The 22,311-nt window shown below is 43.8% G+C and overlaps 1 protein-coding gene across 1 annotated transcript; it reads right to left on the bottom strand.

The window, feature by feature from the left end:
• Window positions 1-11,172: 11,172 nt before the first annotated feature.
• On the bottom strand, window positions 11,173-15,265 carry LOC137320557 (interleukin-8-like). Its single transcript, XM_067982240.1, has 4 exons — window positions 15,171-15,265; window positions 13,354-13,489; window positions 13,029-13,112; window positions 11,173-12,896 (listed from the first exon to the last, which is right to left on the bottom strand). Coding segments are annotated over exons 1-4 (288 nt in total). The 5' UTR covers window positions 15,238-15,265; the 3' UTR covers window positions 11,173-12,895.
• Window positions 15,266-22,311: the final 7,046 nt, after the last annotated feature.

Here is a 22,311-nt window from a genome sequence, read left to right as displayed (position 1 = left end):
TAGTAAATCTTTTCTGCACCCTCTCTAAGGCCTTCACATCCTTCCGAAAGTGCAGTGCCCAGAATTGGACACAATACTCCAGTTGTGGCCGAACCAGTGTTTTATAAAGGTTCAACATAACTGCCTTGCTTTTGTACTCTATGCCTCTATTTATAAAGCCCAGGATCCAGTGTGCTTTTTTAATTGCTTTCTCAACCTGTCCTGCCACCTTCAAAGATTTGTGCACATGTACCCCCAGGTCTCTGTTCCTGCACCCCCTTGAGAATGATACATTTTGGCAGGAAGAACGAGGAGAGGCAATATAAACTAAATGGTATCACTTAGCATTAGATTCCACCTGCTATGTGTCTGCTCATTCCACCAGCCTGTTTATGTCCTCCTGAAGTCTGTTACTATCCTCCTCACTATTCACTACACTCCCAAGTTTTGTGTCACCTGCAAATAAATTTTGAAATTGTGCGCTGTATGCCCAAGTCCAAGTCATTAATTTATACCAAAAAAGCAAAAATCTACACCACTGTATACCTTCCTCCAGTCCAAAAAACAAGTGTTCAGCACTACTTTCTCTTTCCTGTTATTTAGCTAATTTGGTATCCATGCTGCCACTGCCCCTTTTATTCCATGGGCTTCAGTTTTGCTGAGAAGCCTGTTATGTGGCATTTTATCAAACACCTTTTGAAAGTCAATATACACAACATCAACCACATTGCCCTCATCAATTCTGTTACCTCATCAAAAAACTCAGTCAAGTTAGTTAAACACGATTTGCCTTTAACAAATCCATGCTACCGTTCCTTTATTAATCCACACTTGTCGAAGTGACTATTAATTTTGTCCCAGATTATCATTTCTAAAAACTTCCCCAACACAGAGGTTAAACTGACTGGCTTGTAGTTGCTGGGTTTATCCTTACACCCTTTTCTGAACAAGGGTGTAACATTTACAATTCTCCAGTCCTCTGGCACCAGCCCCAGCCCCATATCTAAGGAGGATTGGAAAATTATGGCCAGCACCTCTGCAATTTCCACCCATACTTCCCTCAGCAACCTAGGATGCATCCCATCCGGACTGGGTGACTTATCTACTTTAAGTACAGCCAGCCTTTCTAGGACCTCCTCTATCAATTTTCACCCCATCCAGTATCTCAACTACCTCCCCTTTTAATGTGACATTGGCAGCATCTTCTTCCTTGGTAAAGACAGATGCAAAGTACTTATTTAATACCTCAGCCATGTCCTCTGCCTCCACACGTAGATCTCCTTTTTGGTCCCTAATCGACCCCACCCCTTCTTTTACGACCCACTTACTATTTATATGCCTATAAAAGACTTTTGGATTCCCTTTTATATTAGCTGCCAGTCTAGTCTCAATCTCTTTTTGCCCCTCTTATTTCCTTTTTCACTTCTCTTTTGTACTTCATATTCAGCCTGGTTCTCACTTGTATTATCAAACTGACATCTGTCATACACCCACTTTTTCTGCTTCATCTTTCTATCTCTTTTGTCATCCAGGGAGCTCTGGCTTTGGTTGCCCTACCTTTCCCCCTTGTGGGAATGTACCTAGACTGTACCCGAACTGTCTCCTCTTTAAAGGCCGCCCATTGTTCAATTACAGTTGGGCCTGCCAATCTTTGATTCCAATTTACCCACGCCAGTCCGTTCTCAACCCATTGGAATTGGCCCTCAGCCAATTAAATATTTTTAATCTAGATTGCTCCTTGTCCTTGTCCCTAACTAATCTAAACCTTATGATACTATGATCGCTGTTCCCTAAATGTTCCCCCACTGACGCTTGCTCCATTTAACCCACCTCATTCCCCAGAATCAGATCCAGCAATGCCTCCTTCCTCATTGGGCCAGAAACATATCGATCAAGAAAGTTTTCCTGAACACACTTCAAAAATTCCCCCTCTCTTTGCTCTTTACACTATTACTATCCCAGTCTATATTAGGATAGTTGAAGTCCCCCATTATCACTACTCTTTAGTTCTTGCACTTCTCATTTCCCTGCAAATTTGCTTCTCTGTATCCTTCCCACTAGTTGGTGGCCTATGGAATACACCCAGTAGCGTAATGACACCTCTATAATTTCTTAACTCTAACCAAATAGATTCTGCCCTTGACCCCTCATGGACAGCCTCTCTCTCCAGCAGTGCAATATTCTCCTTAATCAATACTGCCAACACCCCCAACTCCTTTTTTCCTTCCTATTTTTACTGAACACCTTGTATCCAGGAATATTTAGTACCCAATCCTGCCACTTTTTGAGCCAGGCCTCTTATCGCCATTACATCATATTCCCATGTGGCTATTTGCACCTGCAGCTCACCAACCTTCATGCATTTACACATATGCACTCTAAACCTATCTTCGACCTTCTCATTCTCTCAGTCTGATTCCACCTAATACTATACTATTTCTTACTCTAGTGCTATCTGCCTCTCCCAATCCTTTGTTTCTCCTTTCTAATACTACATCCTGGTGCCCACCCCTGCCAAATTAGTTTAAGCTTTCCTCCTCCCCCACAGCACTAGCGAGCTCCCCGCGAGAACATTGGTCCCAGCTCTGTTGAGGTGCAACCCATCTTGAACAGGTTCCTCCTGCCCCAGAACTGGTCCCAATGATCCAAGAATCTGAAGCCCACCCTCCTGCACCATGTCTCTAGCCACACATTAACCTGCCTTATCTTCCTATTTCTGTACTCACTAGCACGTGGCACTGGGAGTAATCCAGAGATTACTACCTTTGAGGTCCTGCTTTTTAACTTCCTCCCTAGCTCCTGAAACTCTAGCCACAGGACCTCATCCCTTTTCCTTCCTATGTCGTTGGTACCCACATGGACCACGACTGCTGGCTGTTCCCCTTCTCCCCGCCTAATGTTCTGCACCCTCTCAGTAACGTCCATTACCCTGGCACTAGAGAGGCAACACACCATGCAGGACTCACGTCGACAGTCACAGAAACGCCTGTCTGTTCCCCTGACTATCGAATCTCCTATGACTACTGCATTTCTACACTTCACTGTGCCCCTCCCCCGCAGTCCTTTGCCCCATGGTGCCATGCTCAGGACTGCACTCCTTCGAGATGTCATCACCTTCACTTGTATTCAATGCTGAATACCGGTTTGAGAGTGCCACACACCCGGAAGATTCCTGCACTGCCTGCCTCTTCCTGCCCTTTCAGATAGCCACCCACTTGCTATCCTGAACTCTGTGGCTGCAGGGTGACCACCTCCTGGAACTTATGATCCAAGAAACCTTCAGTCTCCCTTATGCTCTGCAGTGACTGCAGCTGCCCCTCAAGCTCAGAAACCCTCAGCTTGAACTCGAACAACTGGAGGTATTTCCTACACATGTGGCCCTCGAGGACCACATGAAGCATCCTGAAGTTCCCTGAAGTTCCCACAAAGCACAGGAATTGCAAGCAATGGGTCTCAGCTGCACAAGCATTGTATTTAGAAACCTTTTTTTTCTAAACTGCCTTTAGATACTCATTATTAATTTACTTACTGTTTACTTACCCCAATTAACCTACTCTTTTATTCCAGGTCTCTCAGAGCTCTTACTCTCTATTCCCCCTCCATTCATAATGCACTCCATTTGCTCTGTGCTTCAGCAAATACCTTCTACTTTATACACCTTTTGAGAACAGCGATTACAACTTCTCAATCAGCTTCCAGCTCACAGTAATTACCCTCTATTTAGACAAATACTTAAAGCTGATTAACTGTTTACTGCTGCTGACTTGCAGTTTCTGCAAACTGTTACCTAACTTGCAGTTTATTTTAAAGTTTTAAAATTCTATGTTAAATTTTAAACTAAATTTTAATTTCAATTCACCCACTACTTTAACAGAGCCTCCCTCTCACCAAATTCTCAAGTTCCCATTCTGTTCACAATCCACACCGTTCACTCTGTGCTTCAGCAAATACACCTTTTAAATTTAAGACCCTAGTTTCGGACTTAAGTACGTCACTCTCGAACTCAATGTGAAATTCTATCATATTATGATCACTCTCCCCCAGAGAATCCTTAATTATAAAATTACTAATTAACCCAGTCTCATTACACAATACTAGATCTAAAATAGCCTGTTCCCTAGTTGGTTCCTTGACAAATTGTTCCAGAAAACTATCTCGAATGCATTCCATGAACCTGTCCTTCAAATTACTTTTGCCAATTTAATTTGCCCAATCTATAAGGAGATTAAAGTCCCCCACGATTATTGCATTACTCTTATTACATGATTTATACTCTGTCCAGCATTATAACTACTGTTAGGGGGCCTATAAACTACTCCCAACAGTATTTTCTGTCCCTCGTTATTTCTTAGTTCCACCCATACTGATTCTCTGAGCCAAGATGCTTTTTCACAACTGCCTTTATCATCAGGGCTACCTTCTTCCCCCTCCCCTCCTCCTCGCTCCCCCAACTTGCAGCTTTTTAAAGTTATTAAACTAAGTTAAATTTCAATTTAAAATAAAACACACTTACTACTTACCAGTGAATTCCCACATTCACCAAATTCCCAATTGAAAGTCCTCACTCTGTTAGCAATTCACTTCATTAGAAGTTCATTCTCTCTCTTTCCCAATCCCTATGCTCAACCTACATCCAATGCCTCCATTGCCAGATGCCACCCATACTCCACTTGTCAGTGCCACCCATATTCATACCTCCATTGCCAGGTGCCACCCATGCCCACATAACTAACTAACCATAATCTTTCAAAGTTCTCTAGATTCAGGAACTGTCCCTCTAGATTGGAAAATTGCACATGTCACTTCGCTTTTTAAGAAAGGAGAGAGAGGGAAACTGGGGAATTATAGACCAGTTAGCCTAACATCTGTTGTGGGGAAATTGCTGGAGTCTATAATTAAGGATAGGGTGACTGAACGCCTCGAGAATTTTCAGTTAATCAGAGAGAGCCAGCATGGATTTGTGAAAGGTAGGTCGTGCCTGACAAACCTGATTGAATTTTTTGAAGAGGTGACTAAAGTAGTGGTCAGGGGAATGTCAATGGATGTTATTTTTATGGACTTCCAGAAGGCATTTGATAAGGTCCCACATAAGAGACTGTTAGCTAAGTTAGAAGCCCATGGAATTGAGGGAAAAGTATGGACTTGGTTAGGAAATTGGCTGAGTGAAAGGCGACTGAGAGTAGGGATAATGGGTAAATACTCACATTGGCAGGATGTGACTAGTGGAGTCCTGCAGGGATCTGTCTTGGGGCCTCAATTATTCGCAATATTTATTAACGACTTAGATGAAGGCATAGAATGTCTCATATCTAAGTTTGTCGATGACACAAGGATTGGTGGCATTGTAAGCAGTGTGGATGAAAACATAAAATTACAAAGGGATATTGATAGATTAGGTGAATGGGCAAAACTGTGGCAGATGGAATTCAATGTGAGGTCATCCACTTTGGATCAAAAAAGGATAGAACAGGGTACTTTCTAAATGGTAAAAAGTTAAAAACAGTGGATATCCAAAGAGACTTAGGGGTTCAGGTACATAGATCATTGAAGTGTCATGAACAGGTACAGAAAATAATCAATAAGGCTAATGGAATGCTGGCCTCTATATCTAGAGGACTGGAGTACAAGGGGGCAGAAGTTATGCTGCAGCTATACAAAACCCTGGTTAGACCACACCTGGAGTACTGTGAGCAGTTCTGGGCACCGCACCTTTGGAAGGACATATTGGCCTTGTAGGGAGTGCAGCGTCGGTTTACTAGAATGATACACGGACTTCGAGGATTAAGTTACGAGGAGAGATTACACAAATTGGGGTTGTATTCTCTAGAGTTTAGAAGGTTAAGGGGTGATCTGATCGAAGTTTATAAGATATTAAGGGGAATGGATAGGGTGGATAGAGAGAAACTATTTCCGCTGTTTGGGGATTCTAGGAGTAGGGGGCACAGTCTAAAAATTAGAGCCAGACCTTTCAGGAGTGAGATTAGAAAACATTTCTACACACAAAGGGTGGTAGAAGTTTGGAACTCTCTTCCGCAAACGGCAATTGATACTAGCTCAATTGCTAAATTTAAATGTGAGATAGATAACTTTTTGGCAACCAAAGGTATTAAGGGATATGGGCCAAAGGCAGGTATATGGAGGTAGATCACAGATCAGCCATGATCTTATCAAATAGCGGAGCAGGCACGAGGGGCTGAATGGCCTACTCCTGTTCCTATGTTCCTATGTCAGGCGCCACCCATATCCCCTTTGCCAACTGTCCCCATCTGCCTTATGCTGATGATGCTGAACACAAGGCTCATTATCCACAAAGAACAATATCAGCAAGTAACTTATATATCTTCCAATATGCCATCCATGATTATAGTCCCTAAAAGGGAAAGGCCAAGAAAAGAAAGTCTTTACACAAGTTAACAACCAACTTACAAGGATGCAAAGAACTTTCACTGAACCCCAGCTTAATTACACTGTGAGGGTATAATGATTTCCGTACACAATAAGCAGTAATCTTATACCGTATTGCAACATAAAAGGAGGCCAGGGATGAGATTGTGAGTTAGACTGTCTTTGCCAAAAGGCTTGGCTTTAAAACAAATTTCCCATAATTTCTACTTTCACCTAATCTACATAAATGCATTCTTTTGATTTACTATTAAACAAACAGAATTCAGCAGAATTAATATTACAAACATTGCTTGTAGGTCACATTTGTATGCCAAAATAACACCAAATATATAAATGTTATAATTGCCAATTGCATAGAATAACCAACAGCAAATAACCCATTAAAAATGGAGCACATGTGTGAAGACCCTATTGGCATCTACTTAAATACTCAACCCAGGAATATATATTTTTATATTTACATATATTCCTTTAAAGCTCAGTGAGGTTGTGGGTGAGTGTGTCTATTGACCACCCTTGTGCTTTGAAATTGGGATGCTTCGCGATAATCAGAAACTGCTTCCTTCACTGCTTTTACTGGATGTTAATCCATTTATTTTAAACAGATTAGCGCCTCTGTTCAGAACAGACAAAGGAATTTCGTACAAATGCACTGGACACATGTATGCTAACATTGAAGTTTTATATTACTATAGTTCAGCAGCGCAGAGGATTATGGTGAGTATGGAGTCACTGCAAGTTATTGAGGGGAGATTTTTCCCAGTTATACGGGGTAAACTGCTCATTAGCTGTGGCCTCGAGGGGGTTGAGGATCGCTGTGGCTTTGCTTGATTTCCCTTCGACAGTCGGAGAAGAATTTCTGGAGTTTTCCTGAATTGGCTGCAGGTTTCTTTTCCTTTATTTTTGGCCTCCCCGCAGGAGATAGTGAATGGTATGTGGGGGCTACACTGTTAAGAACCATAACAAATAGGAACAGGAGTGGGCCATACGGCCCCTCGAGACTGCTACGGCATTCAATAAGATCATAGCTAATCTTCAACCTCAACTCCACTTTCCCACCCAATCCCCATATCCGTTGATTTCCCCTAGAGTCCAAAACTCTATTTGTCTCAGCCTTGAATATACTCAATGACTCAGCAGCCACAGCCTTCTGGGGTAGAGAATTCCAAAGATTCACATTCCTCTGAGTGAAGAAATTCCTCCTCATCTCAGTCTTAAATGGCCAACCCCTTATCCTGCGACTATGCCCCCTTTTTAAGAAAGGAGAGAGAGGGAAAACAGGGAATTATAGACCAGTTAGCCTAACATCTGTTGTGGGGAAATTGCTGGAGTCTATAATTAAGGATAGGGTGACTGAACACCTCGAGAATTTTCAGTTAATCAGGGCGAGCCAGCAGGGATTTGTGAAAGGTAGGTCGTGCCTGACAAACCTGATTGAATTTTTTGAAGAGGTGACTAAAGTAGTGGTCAGGGGAATGTCAATGGATGTTATTTTTATGGACTTCCAGAAGGCATTTGATAAGGTCCCACATAAGAAACTGTTAGCTAAGATAGAAGCCCATGGAATTGAGGGAAAAGTACGGACTTGGTTAGGAAGTTGGCTGAGTGAAAAGCGACAGATAGGGATAATGGGTAGGTACTCACATTGGCTGGATGTGACTAGTGGAGTCCCGCAGGGATCTGTCTTGGGGCCTCAATTATTCGCAATATTTATTAACGACTTAGATGAAGGCATAGAAAGTCTCATATTTAAGTTTGCCGATGACACAAGGATTGGTGGCATTGTAAGCAGTGTGGATGAAAACATAAAATTACAAAGGGATATTGATAGATTAGGTGAATGGGCAAAACTGTGGCAAATGGAATTCAATGTAGACAAATGTGAGGTCATCCACTTTGGATCAAAAAAGGATAGAACAGGGTACTTTCTAAATGGTAAAAAGTTAAAAACAGTGGATGTCCAAAGGGACTTAGGGGTTCAGGTACATAGATCATTGAAGTGTCATGAACAGGTGCAGAAAATAATCAATAAGGCTAATGGAATGCTGGCCTTTATATCTAGAGGACTAGAGTACAAGGGGGCAGAAGTTTGCTGCAGCTATACAAAGCCCTGGTTAGACCGCACCTGGAGTACTGTGAGCAGTTCTGGGTACCGCACCTTTGGAAGGACATATTGGTCTTGGAGGGAGTGCAGCGTAGGTTTACTAGAATGATACACGGACTTCGAGGGTTAAGTTACGAGGAGAGATTACACAAATTGGGGTTGTATTCTCTAGAGTTTAGAAGGTTAAGGGGTGATCTGATCGAAGTTTATAAGATATTAAGGGGAATGGATAGGGTGGATAGAGAGAAACTATTTCCACTGGTTGGGGATTCTAGGAGTAGGGGGCACAGTCTAAAAATTAGAGCCAGACCTTTCAGGAGTGAGATTAGAAAACATTTCTACACACCAAGGGTGGTTAAAGTTTGGAACTCTCTTCCGCAAACGGCAATTGATACTAGCTCAATTGCTAATTTTAAATCTGACTTAGATAGCTTTTTGGCAACCAAAGGTATTAAGGGAAATGGGCCAAAGACAGGTATATGGAGTTAGATCACAGATCAGCCATGATCTTATCGAATGGCGGAGCAGGCATGAGGGGCTGAATGGCCTACTCCTGTTCCTATGTTCCTAGTTCTAGACTCTTCAGCCAAGGGAAACAACCTCTCAGCATCTACCCTGTCAAGCCCCCTCAGAATCTTATATCTTTCAATGAGATCACCTCTCATTCTTCTAAACTCTGGAGAGTATAGGCCCATTCTACTCAATCTCTCCTCATAGGACAACCCTTTCATCCCAGGAATTAATCTAATGAACCTTTGCTACACCGCCTCTTAAGCAAGAATATCTTTCTTTAAAAAAGGAGACCAAAACTCTACACAGTACTCCAGGTGAAGTCTCACCAAAGCCCTGTACAATTGTAGTAAGACTTCCTTACTCTTGTACTCCACCCCCCTTGCAATAACGGCCAACATGCCATTTGCCTTCCTAATTGCTTGTTGTACCTGCAGGCTAACTTTTTGTGTTTCTTGTACCAGGACACCCAAGTCTCTCTGAACAGCAATAGTTTCTCACCATTTAAAAAATATTCTGTTTTTCTATTCTTCCTACCAAAGTGAATAACCTCACATTTCCCCACATTATACTCCATCTGCTAACTTCTAGCCCACTCACTTAACCTGTCTATATCCCTTTGCAGACTCTTTATGTCCTCCTCACAGCTTACTTTCCCACCTAGCTTTGTAACATCAGCAAACTTGGATACATTACACTTGATCCCTTCATCTAAGTCATTAATATAGATTGTAAATATCTGAGGCCCAAGCCCAGATCCTTGCAGCACCCCACTAGTTACAGCCTGCCAACCTGAAAATGACCCGTTTATCCCTACTCTCTGTTTTCTGTCAGTTAACCAATCCTCTATCCATGCTAATATATTACCCCCAAACCCATGAGCCCTTATCTCGCATAACAACCTTTTATGTGGCACCTTATCGAATGCCTTTTGAAAATCCAAATATACTACATCCATTGGTTCCCTTTTATCCACCCTGCTAGTTACGTCCTCAAAAAACTCTAATAAATTTGTTAAACATGATTTCCCTTTCATAAAACCATGTTGACTCTGCCTAATCATTTTATGATTTTCTAAGTGCCCTGTTACCATTTCCTTAATAATAGATTCCAGCATTTCCCGTTTTCTCTCTCCTTCCTTTCTTGAATAGTGGGGTTACATTTCCTACCTTCCAATCTGCTGGGACCATTCTAGAATCTAGGGAATTTTGGAAAATCATAACCAATGCATTCACTATCTCTGCAGCTGCCTCTTTTAGAACCCTCGCATGTAGGCCATCAGGTCCACGGAATTTATTGGCTTTTAGTCCCATTAGTTTCTCTAGTACTTTTTCTCTACTGATATTAATTACTTTAAGTTCCTCACTCTCATTAGCCCCTTAGTTCCCCACTATTTCTGATATGCTTTTTGTGTCTTCTACTGTGAAGACAGATGCAAAGTATTTGTTTAACGTCTCTTCCATTTCCTTATTCCCCATTATAATTTCTCCTGTCTCAGCCTCTAAGGGACCAGCATTTACTTTTGCTACTCTCTTCCTTTTTACATACTTGTAGAAGCTCTTACAATCCATTTTTATATTTCTTGCTAGTTTACTTTCATATTCTATTTCTCCCTTTTTATCTGACTGGATGGCATGGGCTTCTTAGTCTTTACCCATCTTCCTCTTCAAATGTTTGGACTAGACTGCGTAAGAAGAGATCATAGAATCATATAGCACAGAGGAGGCCATTCAGCCCATCGTACCTGTGCCGGCGCAATGCTGTGGGATCTTTACCCCCTGATGCTGAGGGTGATTTTCGACTTCTACCCAAAACAAGCCCAAACCCGCGTCGGGAGGCCTGAACCATTTTTGGCTTGGTCCTCATTCGGTCCATTTGAGAACCGTTGGTTAGGTTGCTCACTGCCTGATACAAATGGGCAGAGAATGCACTATGAAAGCTCCGCCCATATGTGCCTGAAAATTGCAATCGGGGGTCTACATCTGGCATAGGGCCCTGATTTTCATATTTAAGCAGCCTTACACTCAAAACAGGTAGGCAGGCTGCTCGCCAATTTACAAAATGTTATCACAATCCCCACCCCCCATCCGAATTTCAACTGCCAACCGACATTACCATTAAAAGTAGAAAAAATAACAAAATATTACCAAGAAGCAAATAAATAATAAATAGGATATATTTTATTTGTTCATAAAATTAAAGTGAGTACATCCATTATAATAGGTGACAGCAAATAATTAAAAGCACAGCTGAACATTCGTTCATACAAGGGTCAGTGGTGTCATAGTAAAATAATATTAAATACATGTGGAGCTCCTCATTTTAAAAATGTACTGAAATAGTATAAAATAAATAAATATACCCTTACACACAGTTGCTGAATGTGACTGAGTATGAGTCATATTGAATGTGAGTGCTGTTGAGCATGGGTGCTATTCTGTACTAGTCTCAAGTAGTAACAGCTAGTTGGAGCCTCGAATGACTGAATCAGGTAGGAAACAGCCAAAACTACAGCAAGCATCACTAATCACAGATTACAGTCTGTGTTAGGCAATTTATGTGAGAAAATATGTTTATTAACAATAATCATAGTTTATTCGTGTGTACGAACAAACTAATACCAATTGTCCTTTCCACGCTGAACTGACTAAGAATGTGTGGTACCCTCAGCAAATCTAAGACACTACAGCTCCCAACTACACTCAGCACCTACATAATTATTAAGAATAATCCAAAAACAAAGAACAACAACAGACAGGACGGATAGTGAGAGTTGGAGCCCTTGTTACTCCAACACCTCCACCACATTAACTCATTACTTCCAGTGTATACAGTGTATCATAGCACTATGTTGAAGTAATTCTAAGCAGTTTGATTAACAACTACACCAACTACATTGTTTTTTTGAAAACTGAGATGCAAAGTTCAATGATAAAATAGTTATTCTTAAAAGTATACATGAATCTACTCATATGAGTAACAAATTAAATAATGACAAAGACAGGACCTGCACTAGTGCAAGTGTTGGGTCTCCTTGCCTTAGAGGGGTTGCAACAAAAGTTCACTAGATTGATTCCTGGAATGAGAGGGTTATCCTATGAGGAGAGATTGAGTAGAATGGGCCTATATTCTCTGGAGTTTAGAAGAATGTGAGGTGATCTCATTGAAATGTGTAAAATCTTAGCGGGCTTGACAGGGTAGATGCTGAGAGGCTATTTTCCCTGGCTGGAAAGTCTAGAACTAGGGGCATAGTCTCAAGATAAGGGGTCGGCCATTTAGGATCAAGATGAGGGCTGCGAATTTTTGGAATTCTCTACCCCAGAGGGCTGTGGATGCTCAGTCATTGAGTATATTCAAGATTGAGATCAATAGATTTTTGGACTCTAAGGGGATCAATGGATATGGGGATAGAGCGGGAAAGTGGAATTGAGGTAGAAGTTCAGCTATGATCTTATTGAATGGTGGAGCAGGCTCGAGGGGCTGTATGGCCTTCTCTTGCTCCTATTTCTTATGTTATGTACTGACCCTGTACCCCCTCTCACCAGCTCACTCAACACTACAAATCCCAGGAAGCGTAACTATACAAAGGTTGTTGGAGTTGGGCAGTAGGCGACACACGGGGGCTGTGGGCAAGTGCCCGCCAACAATCACAGAGTAGGGTGGCAGGTGCAAATAAATCAATCACAGTGCTTGACCAGTCAAGACAAGACAAGAAATTAACTGCTCATTGGTTCTATTTCAGCCAGGTTTTAGTACCACTAACTGCCGCGGATCTCAAACATTGTCCGCAGTGTGAAAAGGCTCAGCTAATGTAATCGACACAGGTAAAGCCAATGTTGGAAATCTGGTTAACTGGTTCTAGATGGGCTTGTCCATCTTTTCTCAACAATCTTCTTTTCTACAAAAATAAAGAATTTATTAGTAACAATGAAATGCTGGATTTAAGTTTAGAGATGTTTCATAAATACAAAGCCCCTTAAAATGTAACACCCTGTGCATTGTTTTTTTTGCATCTAAAATAAAAACATACCATTGTATCATCTTGTTAATTATTTTCTTCACCCAACCTGACTCTGGATTCAAACATATCTTCATCGTGTTTCTAAGAGTTGCACTGAAAAAAAGGACAATGTTAGTTTTGGTCCAGTTTGTGCAGGCTGAAAATGGTACAACAAATTTTACTGAATCACTCAATTATTCCCAAAACTGAAGGAAGTAGCAGAGAAATTGTGCCAGTCTCTCTGCTATTGTTTCATGCTGTGCATTCGCTGAAAGGATCCATTAATGGCTAAGCTGAAAAACCAAATCTTCACACGTGCATTTAGGAAAAGGTTATTTGTGATGAAGTTACTCACATGATTTCAGTTTGGGAGCAATGTGGGCCGTGAGGTATGATTTCAACGTTCTTCATGTGCTTTGGAGCGATAAAGTGAGATGTCGTTCTGATGCATTTACAGCGCAGATCCATTTTCACGTGCCCTATGCTTCTGCCTGCACAGACACAAATATGAAATGTTAGTATCTAAGAGTATACTTTTTCATAGTCTGTGTAGTTTTGCTCTTTGCAGAGATTATTTTCTTACACTGTGGAACATTTTAGCCAGTATTTATGCCTATTTGACTGTTAAGGAGTAAAATGCTGACAGATAGCAGCATCAAAACAGGGGCATCTAAGCTTTATATCTGCAGGAGCTCCATCTCGTGGTTCCTTGAGGCCCACGCACAAAGCTTACATCCCTGTTCCCATTAATCTTCAGGTACTCACGCCACTGATACTAACACAGATCTTGGTGCTTTGAGGTAGGATTTTTCCACTGAGCACTAAGATCAGCCCTGTCCAAACTTCCAGGCCACAGAATTCAAACAGGACAAACCAGCGAGGAAGAAATATAAGCACAAATAGGACTGAGTTGTCTACGTGCGAGGGCCGTTATTAGGAATGGGCAATAAATGCCAGCGACGCTCACATTCCATGAATGAATTTAAAAAAAAGGACTTGGGAGCTGCATGTCTCATGGCCACAGTTTGGACACTCCTGATCTGAAAGTTTAGAATACAATAGAGTATGTTTTCTTCTGTGTGTAAAATTAAAGAAAGATTTTTTTATTATAAACTGCCATTGGTTTCTAAGCAGTTTATAGTACAATTGTTCTTTAATTTTATACACAAAAGAAAATATACCAGAACATTAGTCTTTTTGCTCTGATTCGACAAGGATATAAATTGGTTAAGAATCTCCTAGGGTAGCAGTCGTGGTTTTGGGATATCAGGAATGCTTTCCTTTGCTCTATATTGAAGAAAATTGTTATTAATAAAGGTTTCTCCATTTACTTAAACTTTCACCTTAAGGAATTGAGAGTGGTACTTGCTTGGAACGATATGGATCTGACAGGGCAGAGTTATACTGACTGCCCTGCATCACTCTTCAGCCAGGCAAAAGGAGCTCTGTGCAGGTGTGTGACCATGTAGAACTCTTTGCACAAGCGGCCAAAAGCCTATTACATTTTTAATCTCAACACAGAGTTGATGGGACAGTCGGCTCTTTGTCAACTTTATAAGGGTTAAAAAAAAAGGTGAAACTTAATAAGTTCCCAGATGCCTGTTGCCACAAAGCCCTGGGACTGTGAGTGGCCTCACACCTTTTGCAGGATCTGATCCCGTCACTTCACTCAGGGCTTGTGCTACACATTTTGCATGATGCAAAACCAACTGGCCTGTAAATCAACAATCAGATGTCAGTGAGTATATCAAAATATGTCCATGTAGAGTTTTTGTATCTACCTATACCAGAGAATCGTGGATCATCTATCAATCAGAGACGCAATGAGTCACGAATAAGCGGACTGAGATGAAAAGGAAACATCCCTGTTATGTGAGGCTCACTAAGAATTACAAGGGAACTTTATCTCAGCTCGTGAGTGAGACAATCCAGTGGTCCCGCCAACAGGGAGACCTGAATTCTTCACCTCACACCACTCTATCGCAAAGAACTGCCAGCCAGAACAGATAAATTCTGGCTGATCCCCTGAACTCTGTTTGCCTGGGAACAGCGTTAACTCTGTGAGATACAGGTAAATACTACATCAAATAGAAGATTTCAGCTGACAGCCTTTACTGCTCAGTAAGTGAACAAAATGAGTATAAGACATGACAAGCACAACAATTCTCTTACCGTCTGTCAAAAGTCCAGAAAGCATCAGGACGGTTAATGTGATGGAGATAGCTCTGCACTTCATCATTTCTTTCTTGGCTGCTAATTGTACCAACTCAGGCAACTCTCTGCTTCTTTACTTTGAAGCCACTGAATTTATAGGCTGACTAGAAACTGGTTTAGAAATTTAGGAATTTCCACACACTGGCACCTGTCCAAAGTGGGAGGTACAAACATGAAAACTGCTGGTTTGTTCCTAAATAAGAAGAGTAAAATTTATTCCACCTACTGCAACAAACATTTTATTCAGGTTGACTTGTAAAAATTGATACGTGCTCACAAAATTGCAAGGCAGAAATAGTCAAAACTGTTGCTGCATTGTTCAAGAACATTACTTAATTCCCTTATCACACTGAGAATGGGGCTTACATGGGTCCTAACTTAACTTGGCTCCGGTCCAGCCCTCTGTTTATTGATCTGTAATGTAATCTTACTTGTCTTGCCAAATTCAGTGTCATGAATTATAGCCCTGCCAGAATATTTAATTAGTTGCTTCACTCAAATATCCATATTAGCAGGTTTCCTGTGATGTTATTTCTGGTGAGTTAGTGGATATGCTAGAGTGTGATGTCTGAGTTTGATGGCTAAAGCATGTCAGGAAGTGTGACACTAACAAGGAGCACGCACTATGGCCCAGAAATTGCTGGACCAGCACATCTCGCGGCGAGCGGTGTAGATTCGATTTGTTTTCCTCACCCTTCAGATTGTATTAGTTTTGCGCTGCAAATTGCTGGAAATGCGAATTAGTAATGGTGCTGGGGCACCAACGGGACATGTGGGACCTCACGAATGTCAGATCCAATAGTTTATCTCCTTAACCAATGGTATTTAGAGATAAAGAAACAGCAAACGACAGGAAAAGAAATAGGGTAAATTAGAATCGAATTAGATACAAAAAGAGAAACAAAGAGAGGGAAAGAAAGATTGGATTAAGAGAGAGAGAAAAAAGAGACCGGAAGGAAAAGTAAGAATTTCTTTTCCCTTTCCAGACCTCCAAGGTTGAGTTTCATATCGGGACTATAAATCACCCTATTAACAGGGTCCTTACACTGTGAAAAAACAGATCTAAATGTCTGCAGCGAGATTGATTTGTATTTACGGTGCAAAATCAGCAATTTCTTGAAACTCATGGGGAGGTTGAGGGCGAGCTCCTGTTTTCATGAGGCTAACGGTGGAGCAACGCAAATCATCCAGCAATTTGTGGCGATTCACAACTTATGGTGTATCTCTTCCTCGTACAAATTGCTGGGTTTTTTACAAACTAATAACGGCGGGTGCCATGAACTCGCTATTATTTTTCTGGCAATTTCTGGGCCACTATATTGAGAATTTGAATTCAATTTAAATTAAAACGCCATGCGCCTCCTCAAGCATGCTCTCGTCCTCTCTCTTCAGCAGCACCGACTCACACTATTTCAGTTGTCCTGGTCCGCAGTTCCATTTCATCCTTCGCCTCATCTGGCGCTTTAACAAAAAACTTTTTTTCTTCCATTCAGGTGTCAAGGACCGGAAGCTTCAACAACTCTTAGATACTAACACCCCTCCTGATCCTTCTTCCCCTTCATTTTCCTCTGACCCCCGTCCCACCTTCCAATCTCATCCTTTGTCGTGTTTTCACTGTCCCCTCTGACCTTCCCCCCTCTGACCCCGAATGATCACTCCTCAGCAAAGGCCTCAGCTTCATCCCTTTATGCCCCCAACTCATTGAATTTCGAGCTCAACATGACTCTGAGCTCCTCCATTGCCTTCGCCTCCACGCCCACTTCTTTGGCCAGGAGTCTTCCCTCCATCTTCAGAATTCTCGTTCCACCTGGATCCCTCCCTCCGGCCTCTTACCCTCTCTTGATCTTTTCATTGCGAACTGCCTTGTGACATCGGCCGTCTCAATTTCTCTACTCCCCTCACTCACTCTAACCTACCTCCCTCTGAACTTGGAGCACTCTGTTCTGTCAGGTACAAACCTGATATTGTCATCAAACCTGCTGACAAGGGCAGTGCTGTTGTTGTTTGGCGAACAGACCTCTAACTTGTGGAGGCTGAATGCCAACTCTCCGACCCCTCCTCTGACCAACCTCTGGACCGTGACCTCACCGCCAAACATCAGCCATTGTTTCCCAGACCGTCACTGACCACATCTCCTCTGGACATCTTCCTCCCCATAGTCCTCTAATCCCGCACAGCCCGCTTCTACCTCCTTCCCAAGATCTACAAACAGGACTGCACCCATCGGGCCCGATATTACCAGGGCGGTGGGTTTGTGGCGGGGGTAGATTGGGCACGTGGGTAATGCACCCGGTGAAATCAGTCTGCCCCGCACGCAATCACAGGCTAATTGGATCAACTTACCTGTTCCCCGCTGCTGAGCTGCGCGGCGGGTGGACTGCGCATGCACAGTAAGGTCTGTCAGCTGGAGGAGCTCTATTTAAAGGGGCAGTCCTCCACTGACTGATGCTGCAAGAAATAGGAAAAATTACAGCATGGAGCAGCCCAGGGGGAAGGCTGCTCCCAGGTTTAATGATGCCTCACTCCAGCTCTTATTGGATGGGGTGAGGAGGAGGGGGAGGACAGAGATCCTCCCCCCGGCGAGCGGGAGGAAGTGGCCTGCCTCTGCCACCAAGAAGGCCTGGCTCGAGGTAGCAGAGGAGGTCACCTGCACCACCAACATATCGCCCACCTGCATACAGTGCAGGAGGCGCTGCAATGACCTAAGTAGGTCAGCCAAAGTGAGTACACTTACTCTTTCCCCTACACTCCGTCTGCCACATCACCGCCCCCACCCCACATCTCCTTCTGCACTGCCAACACTACTCTGTCACATCACTCCTCACACCCACTCAAACCTCATCCTCATCTTACCTGCACTTACTCACCTCGCCAGTACTCATCCCACCACTACCACTCAACCCAATCCTCATACAATCTCATGGTTCTATCTCATACTCACCCTCTCATGCATCTCTTTCACAGTCAGTCTCACTCAACCTGCCACTACCTGTGTTGCAGCCACAGGGCATGCATCACATATGTGCAGTAGGAAGCGTAAGGCAAACATGTCGTGAGCATGAAGGGGATGCACAAGGGTGTTTGAGGGTTTGTCATGGTTTTTACTTCTATTTAATTTCTGATCACTTCACATTACATATTTTATTGGCACCAATACTGCCACGTCTTTGCGAATCTTGTCTGGTTTGTGCAATAATGCCCTTTCCTGAGGATCACAATGAAGACCCACAACTGATGCCACCCATTGTGTCACTGCAGAGTGGGTGTAGGTGTATTTGCAGGGCTCTTTTGTGCAGACGACTGAGAGACGTCGGCGATGTCCCCGGTGGCACCTTGGAAGGATGCGGAGGAGAAGTTGTTGAGGGCAGTGGTGACTTTGACAGCGACAGGTAAGAAGATGGTGCTCGGGCCAGCCGGGAGCAGCTCGGCATGAAGGAGGCTGCAGATGTCCACGACTACATGTTGAGTGACTCTGAGCCTCGGTGTGCACTGCTGCTCAGAGAGGTCCAGGAAGCTGAGCCTCGGTATGTGGACCCTGTGGTGAGGGTAGTGCCCTCTGCGACACATCTCTCTCTGCCGTTGCCCTCCCTCCTGCTGTGCAAGTGGATGTGTCACAGCACTGTGTTGTGGAGCTCCACATGTCAGAGGTGGACGGCGTGGCCGGTGAGGCTGGTGATGCTGTTCGCCCTCTGAGGAGGTCATGACTGCAGCTACGGCGGCCCCCATCTGGAAGATGTACATCTGAGGGGGTGCACAAGGTAGGTACATGTGTCTGGACACCGGGGTAAGTGTGCAAGTTGGTGAATTTTATTATTAGGAGGAGGGTGGTGGAGGCCAAACTTTGTCCAAAGTGACAGAGTGGCCTCCTGCAATGAGTGAGGGTCTCCCCCCTCCACCTGTCAAATGGACCTTTGCAGCTGCCACAGGCTGATGGCTGCAACATGTCCATTTGAACTGGGAGTGTTTCCACCAGTACAGGGAACACTCCCAGTCAGTTGCAAAATCCCATCCCTGCTAAAATAACAGGTCAATCAGGTCTGTAAACGACCAGAAGTACCTGTTCAATTACTTTAAGTGGCACCCTGCCGGTTTTAATTGCCGGCGGGAGTCCCACATGCGGGGGCTGCGCGCATGTCAGCGGGTCAGTGGGAAACCCGGAAGTGGGCGGGTTGGAGCCGGGCTCCCGACCCGCCCTGGGAATCCCCGATTTTCGCAACCCCCCCGCCACGAACGCACCCGATCGGGGGTGCGAAAATCGAGCCCATCGTTTCAGCCTGTTCTTGCCCCACTGAACTTATTTCTTCCAACTTCGATTTCATTTTTTCTCCCCTTGCCCAGTCCCTTCCGAAGCCCTCTGCCACCAACAGTTTCTGGTTTCCCAGCCCTAACTTTTTTTCACCATGGACGTCCAGTACCTCTACACCTCCATCCCCCACCAGGACGGCCTGCAGGCCTTCCACTTATTCCTTGATCGGAAGCCCAACCAGTCCCCATCCACCACCACCCTCCTCCGCCTGGCTGAATTGTTCTTACATTGAACAACTTCTCCTTTGACTCCACTCACTTCCTTCAAATAAAAGGTCTCGCCACGGGAACCTGTATCGGCCCCAGCTAAAACTGCCTTTTTGTGGGACACGTGAAACATTCTTTGTTCCAGTCCTACTAAGGTACCCTCCCTCATCTCTTTTTCCGGTACATTGATGACTGTATCGGTATCCTCCATTTCTGGGGATAGGCTGTCTTGATTACACTTCCTCTCACCCGTTTCCTGTAAGGCCTCTATTCCATTCTCCCAGTTTCTCCGTCTCCTCGCATCTGTTCTGATGATGCCGCCTTCCACACCGGTGCTTCCGATATGTCTTCCTTTTTCCTCAAACAAGGATTCCCCTCCACTGTAGTTGACAGGGCCCTCAACCATGTCTGTCCCATTTTCCATACTTCTGCCCTCACCCCTTCCCCTCCCTCCCAGAACCATGATAGGGTCCCCATTGTCCTCATCTTCCACCCGGCCAGCCTCCACATTCAACGTATCATCCTCTGCCATTTCCGCCACCTCCAGCGCAATCCCACCACCAAATACATCTTCCCCTCCCCTCCCCTTTCAGCAATCTGAAGGGACCGTTCCCTCCGTGATACCCTGATCCACTCTTCCATCACCCCCAACATCCACACCCCTTCCCATGGCACCTTGCAACACCTGCCCTTTCACCTCCTCCCTTCCCACCGTCCAGGGCCCCAAACACTCCTTCAAGGTGAAACAGCGGTTTACTTGTGCTTCTTTCAATTTAGTACACTGTTTTCCCTGTTCACAATGTGGTCTCCTCTACAAATGGGGAGACCAAACGCAGATTGGGTGATCGCTTTGCTGAACACCTCCCCTCAGTCTGCAAGCATGACCTTGACCTTCCGGTCGCTTGCCATTTTCATTCTCGGCCCCACTCCCACTCTGACCACTCTGACCGCTCTGACACTGTTCCAATGAAGCTCAATGGAAGCTCGAGGAACAGCAACTCATCTTTTGATTGGGCACTTTAATACCTTCCGGACTCAACATTGATTTCAATAACTTCAGATCATAAACACTGGTCCCATATTTTTGGTCAGCAGGTGCCGCTAATGGTTCGGATGTTGCCATTTACAGCTCTTCTAGAACCATCTTTTGTTTCTTTACTTGTCCCATTACCACCCTCCTTGCCTCATCATCCCTTTTGTCATTTAACCACACCTGCCTCCACCCTATCACAGACCTTCCCTTTTTTTCTTTCCTCCCCTCCCCCCAGCTCTGTACTTGATTAAATACTGTTAAATCTTTACTTCTTCCACTTCTGACGAAAGGTCATCGACCTGAAAAGTTAACTCTGTTTCTTTCTCCACAGATGCTGCCTGACCTGCTGAGTATTTCCAGTATTTTCTGTTTTTGTTCAGATTTCCAGCATCTGCAGTGTTTTGCTTTTGGTTAACTCTTAACTGCCCTCTGAAGTGGCCTAGCAAGCCACTTGATGGCATCAAACCGCTGGAAAGGAACAAAATAATAAAACCAGATGGACCACTCGGTTACGACCCTGCAAAGACCTCCTCATTAACATCTGGGAACTGATGGGAGAGCTGTCTCACAGACTAGTCAAGTAACAGCCTGATATACTCATACGTACAGAATCATACCTATCAGCCAATGTCCCAGACTCTTCCATTACTATCTCACCAGAGGTACAGGCACAGTAGTATACAGTCGGGGGCGGAGTGGTCCTGAGAGTCCTCAACATTGACTCCAGATCCCATGAAATTTCAAGATTTCAGCTCAAACATGGGCAAGGAAACCTCCTGCTGATTACCACCTACTGCCCTCCCTCAGCTGATGAATCAGTACTCCTCCATGTTGAACACGACTTGGAGGAAGCACTGAGGATAGTAAGGGCACAAGATCATAGAATCTTACAGCACAGATGGAGGTCATTCAGCCCATCATGCCTGTGCTAGCTCTTTGAAAGAGAAGTCCAATGTAATCCCACACCCCACCTTTTTCCCCGTAACCCTGCAAATTAGTCCTCTTCAAGTACATGTCCAATTGTCTTTTGAAGGTTCCGATGGAATCCAATTCCACCACCCTTTCAGATAGTGCATTCCAGATCTTAACAGCCTTCTGTGTGAAAAAAATTCTCCTCATTTCCCCTCTAGTTCCTTTGCCAATTATTTTAAATCTATGACTTCTGTTTACCACTTGCCAGAGGAAACAGTTTCTCTATCAAAACCCCTCATAATTTTGAATACCTTTTTTAGGTCTCCCCTTAACCTTCTCTGCTCTAAGGAGAACAATCCCAGCTTCTCCAATAACTGTCATAACCTGCATAACTGATGTCCCTCATCCCTGGCCTCATCCTGGTAAACCTCCTCTGTACCCTCTCTAAGGCCTTGATATCCTTCCTAAAGTGTGGTGCCCAGAATTGTACACAATACTCCAGCTGAGGCCTAACCAGTGATTTGTAAAGGTTACATCCAGTACTGGATGAGCAAAAATTTTCTCCAACAAAATATTAGGAAGACTGAAGCCATTGTCTTTGGTCCCTGCCACAAACTCCGTTCCCTAGCCACCAACTCCATC

Source organism: Heptranchias perlo, chromosome 4, assembly GCF_035084215.1.
Source record: "Heptranchias perlo isolate sHepPer1 chromosome 4, sHepPer1.hap1, whole genome shotgun sequence".
In the NCBI taxonomy this organism is placed as follows: domain Eukaryota; kingdom Metazoa; phylum Chordata; class Chondrichthyes; order Hexanchiformes; family Hexanchidae; genus Heptranchias; species Heptranchias perlo.
The sequence above is the reverse complement of the archived record's forward strand: the minus strand, read 5'-3'. Positions and strand labels throughout refer to the sequence as shown.

Excerpts from the sequence above, each read along its gene's own strand:
- LOC137320557 (XM_067982240.1), bottom strand. The coding sequence starts at position 15,237 with ATGATGAAGTGCAGAGCTATCTCCATCACATTAACCGTCCTGATGCTT. Across the intron at positions 13,490-15,170 it reads TTCTGGACTTTTGACAGACG|GCAGAAGCATAGGGCACGTG; the intron begins GTAAGAGAATTG and ends GTGTCTGTGCAG. Across the intron at positions 13,113-13,353 it reads TGCTCCCAAACTGAAATCAT|TGCAACTCTTAGAAACACGA; the intron begins GTGAGTAACTTC and ends CCTTTTTTTCAG.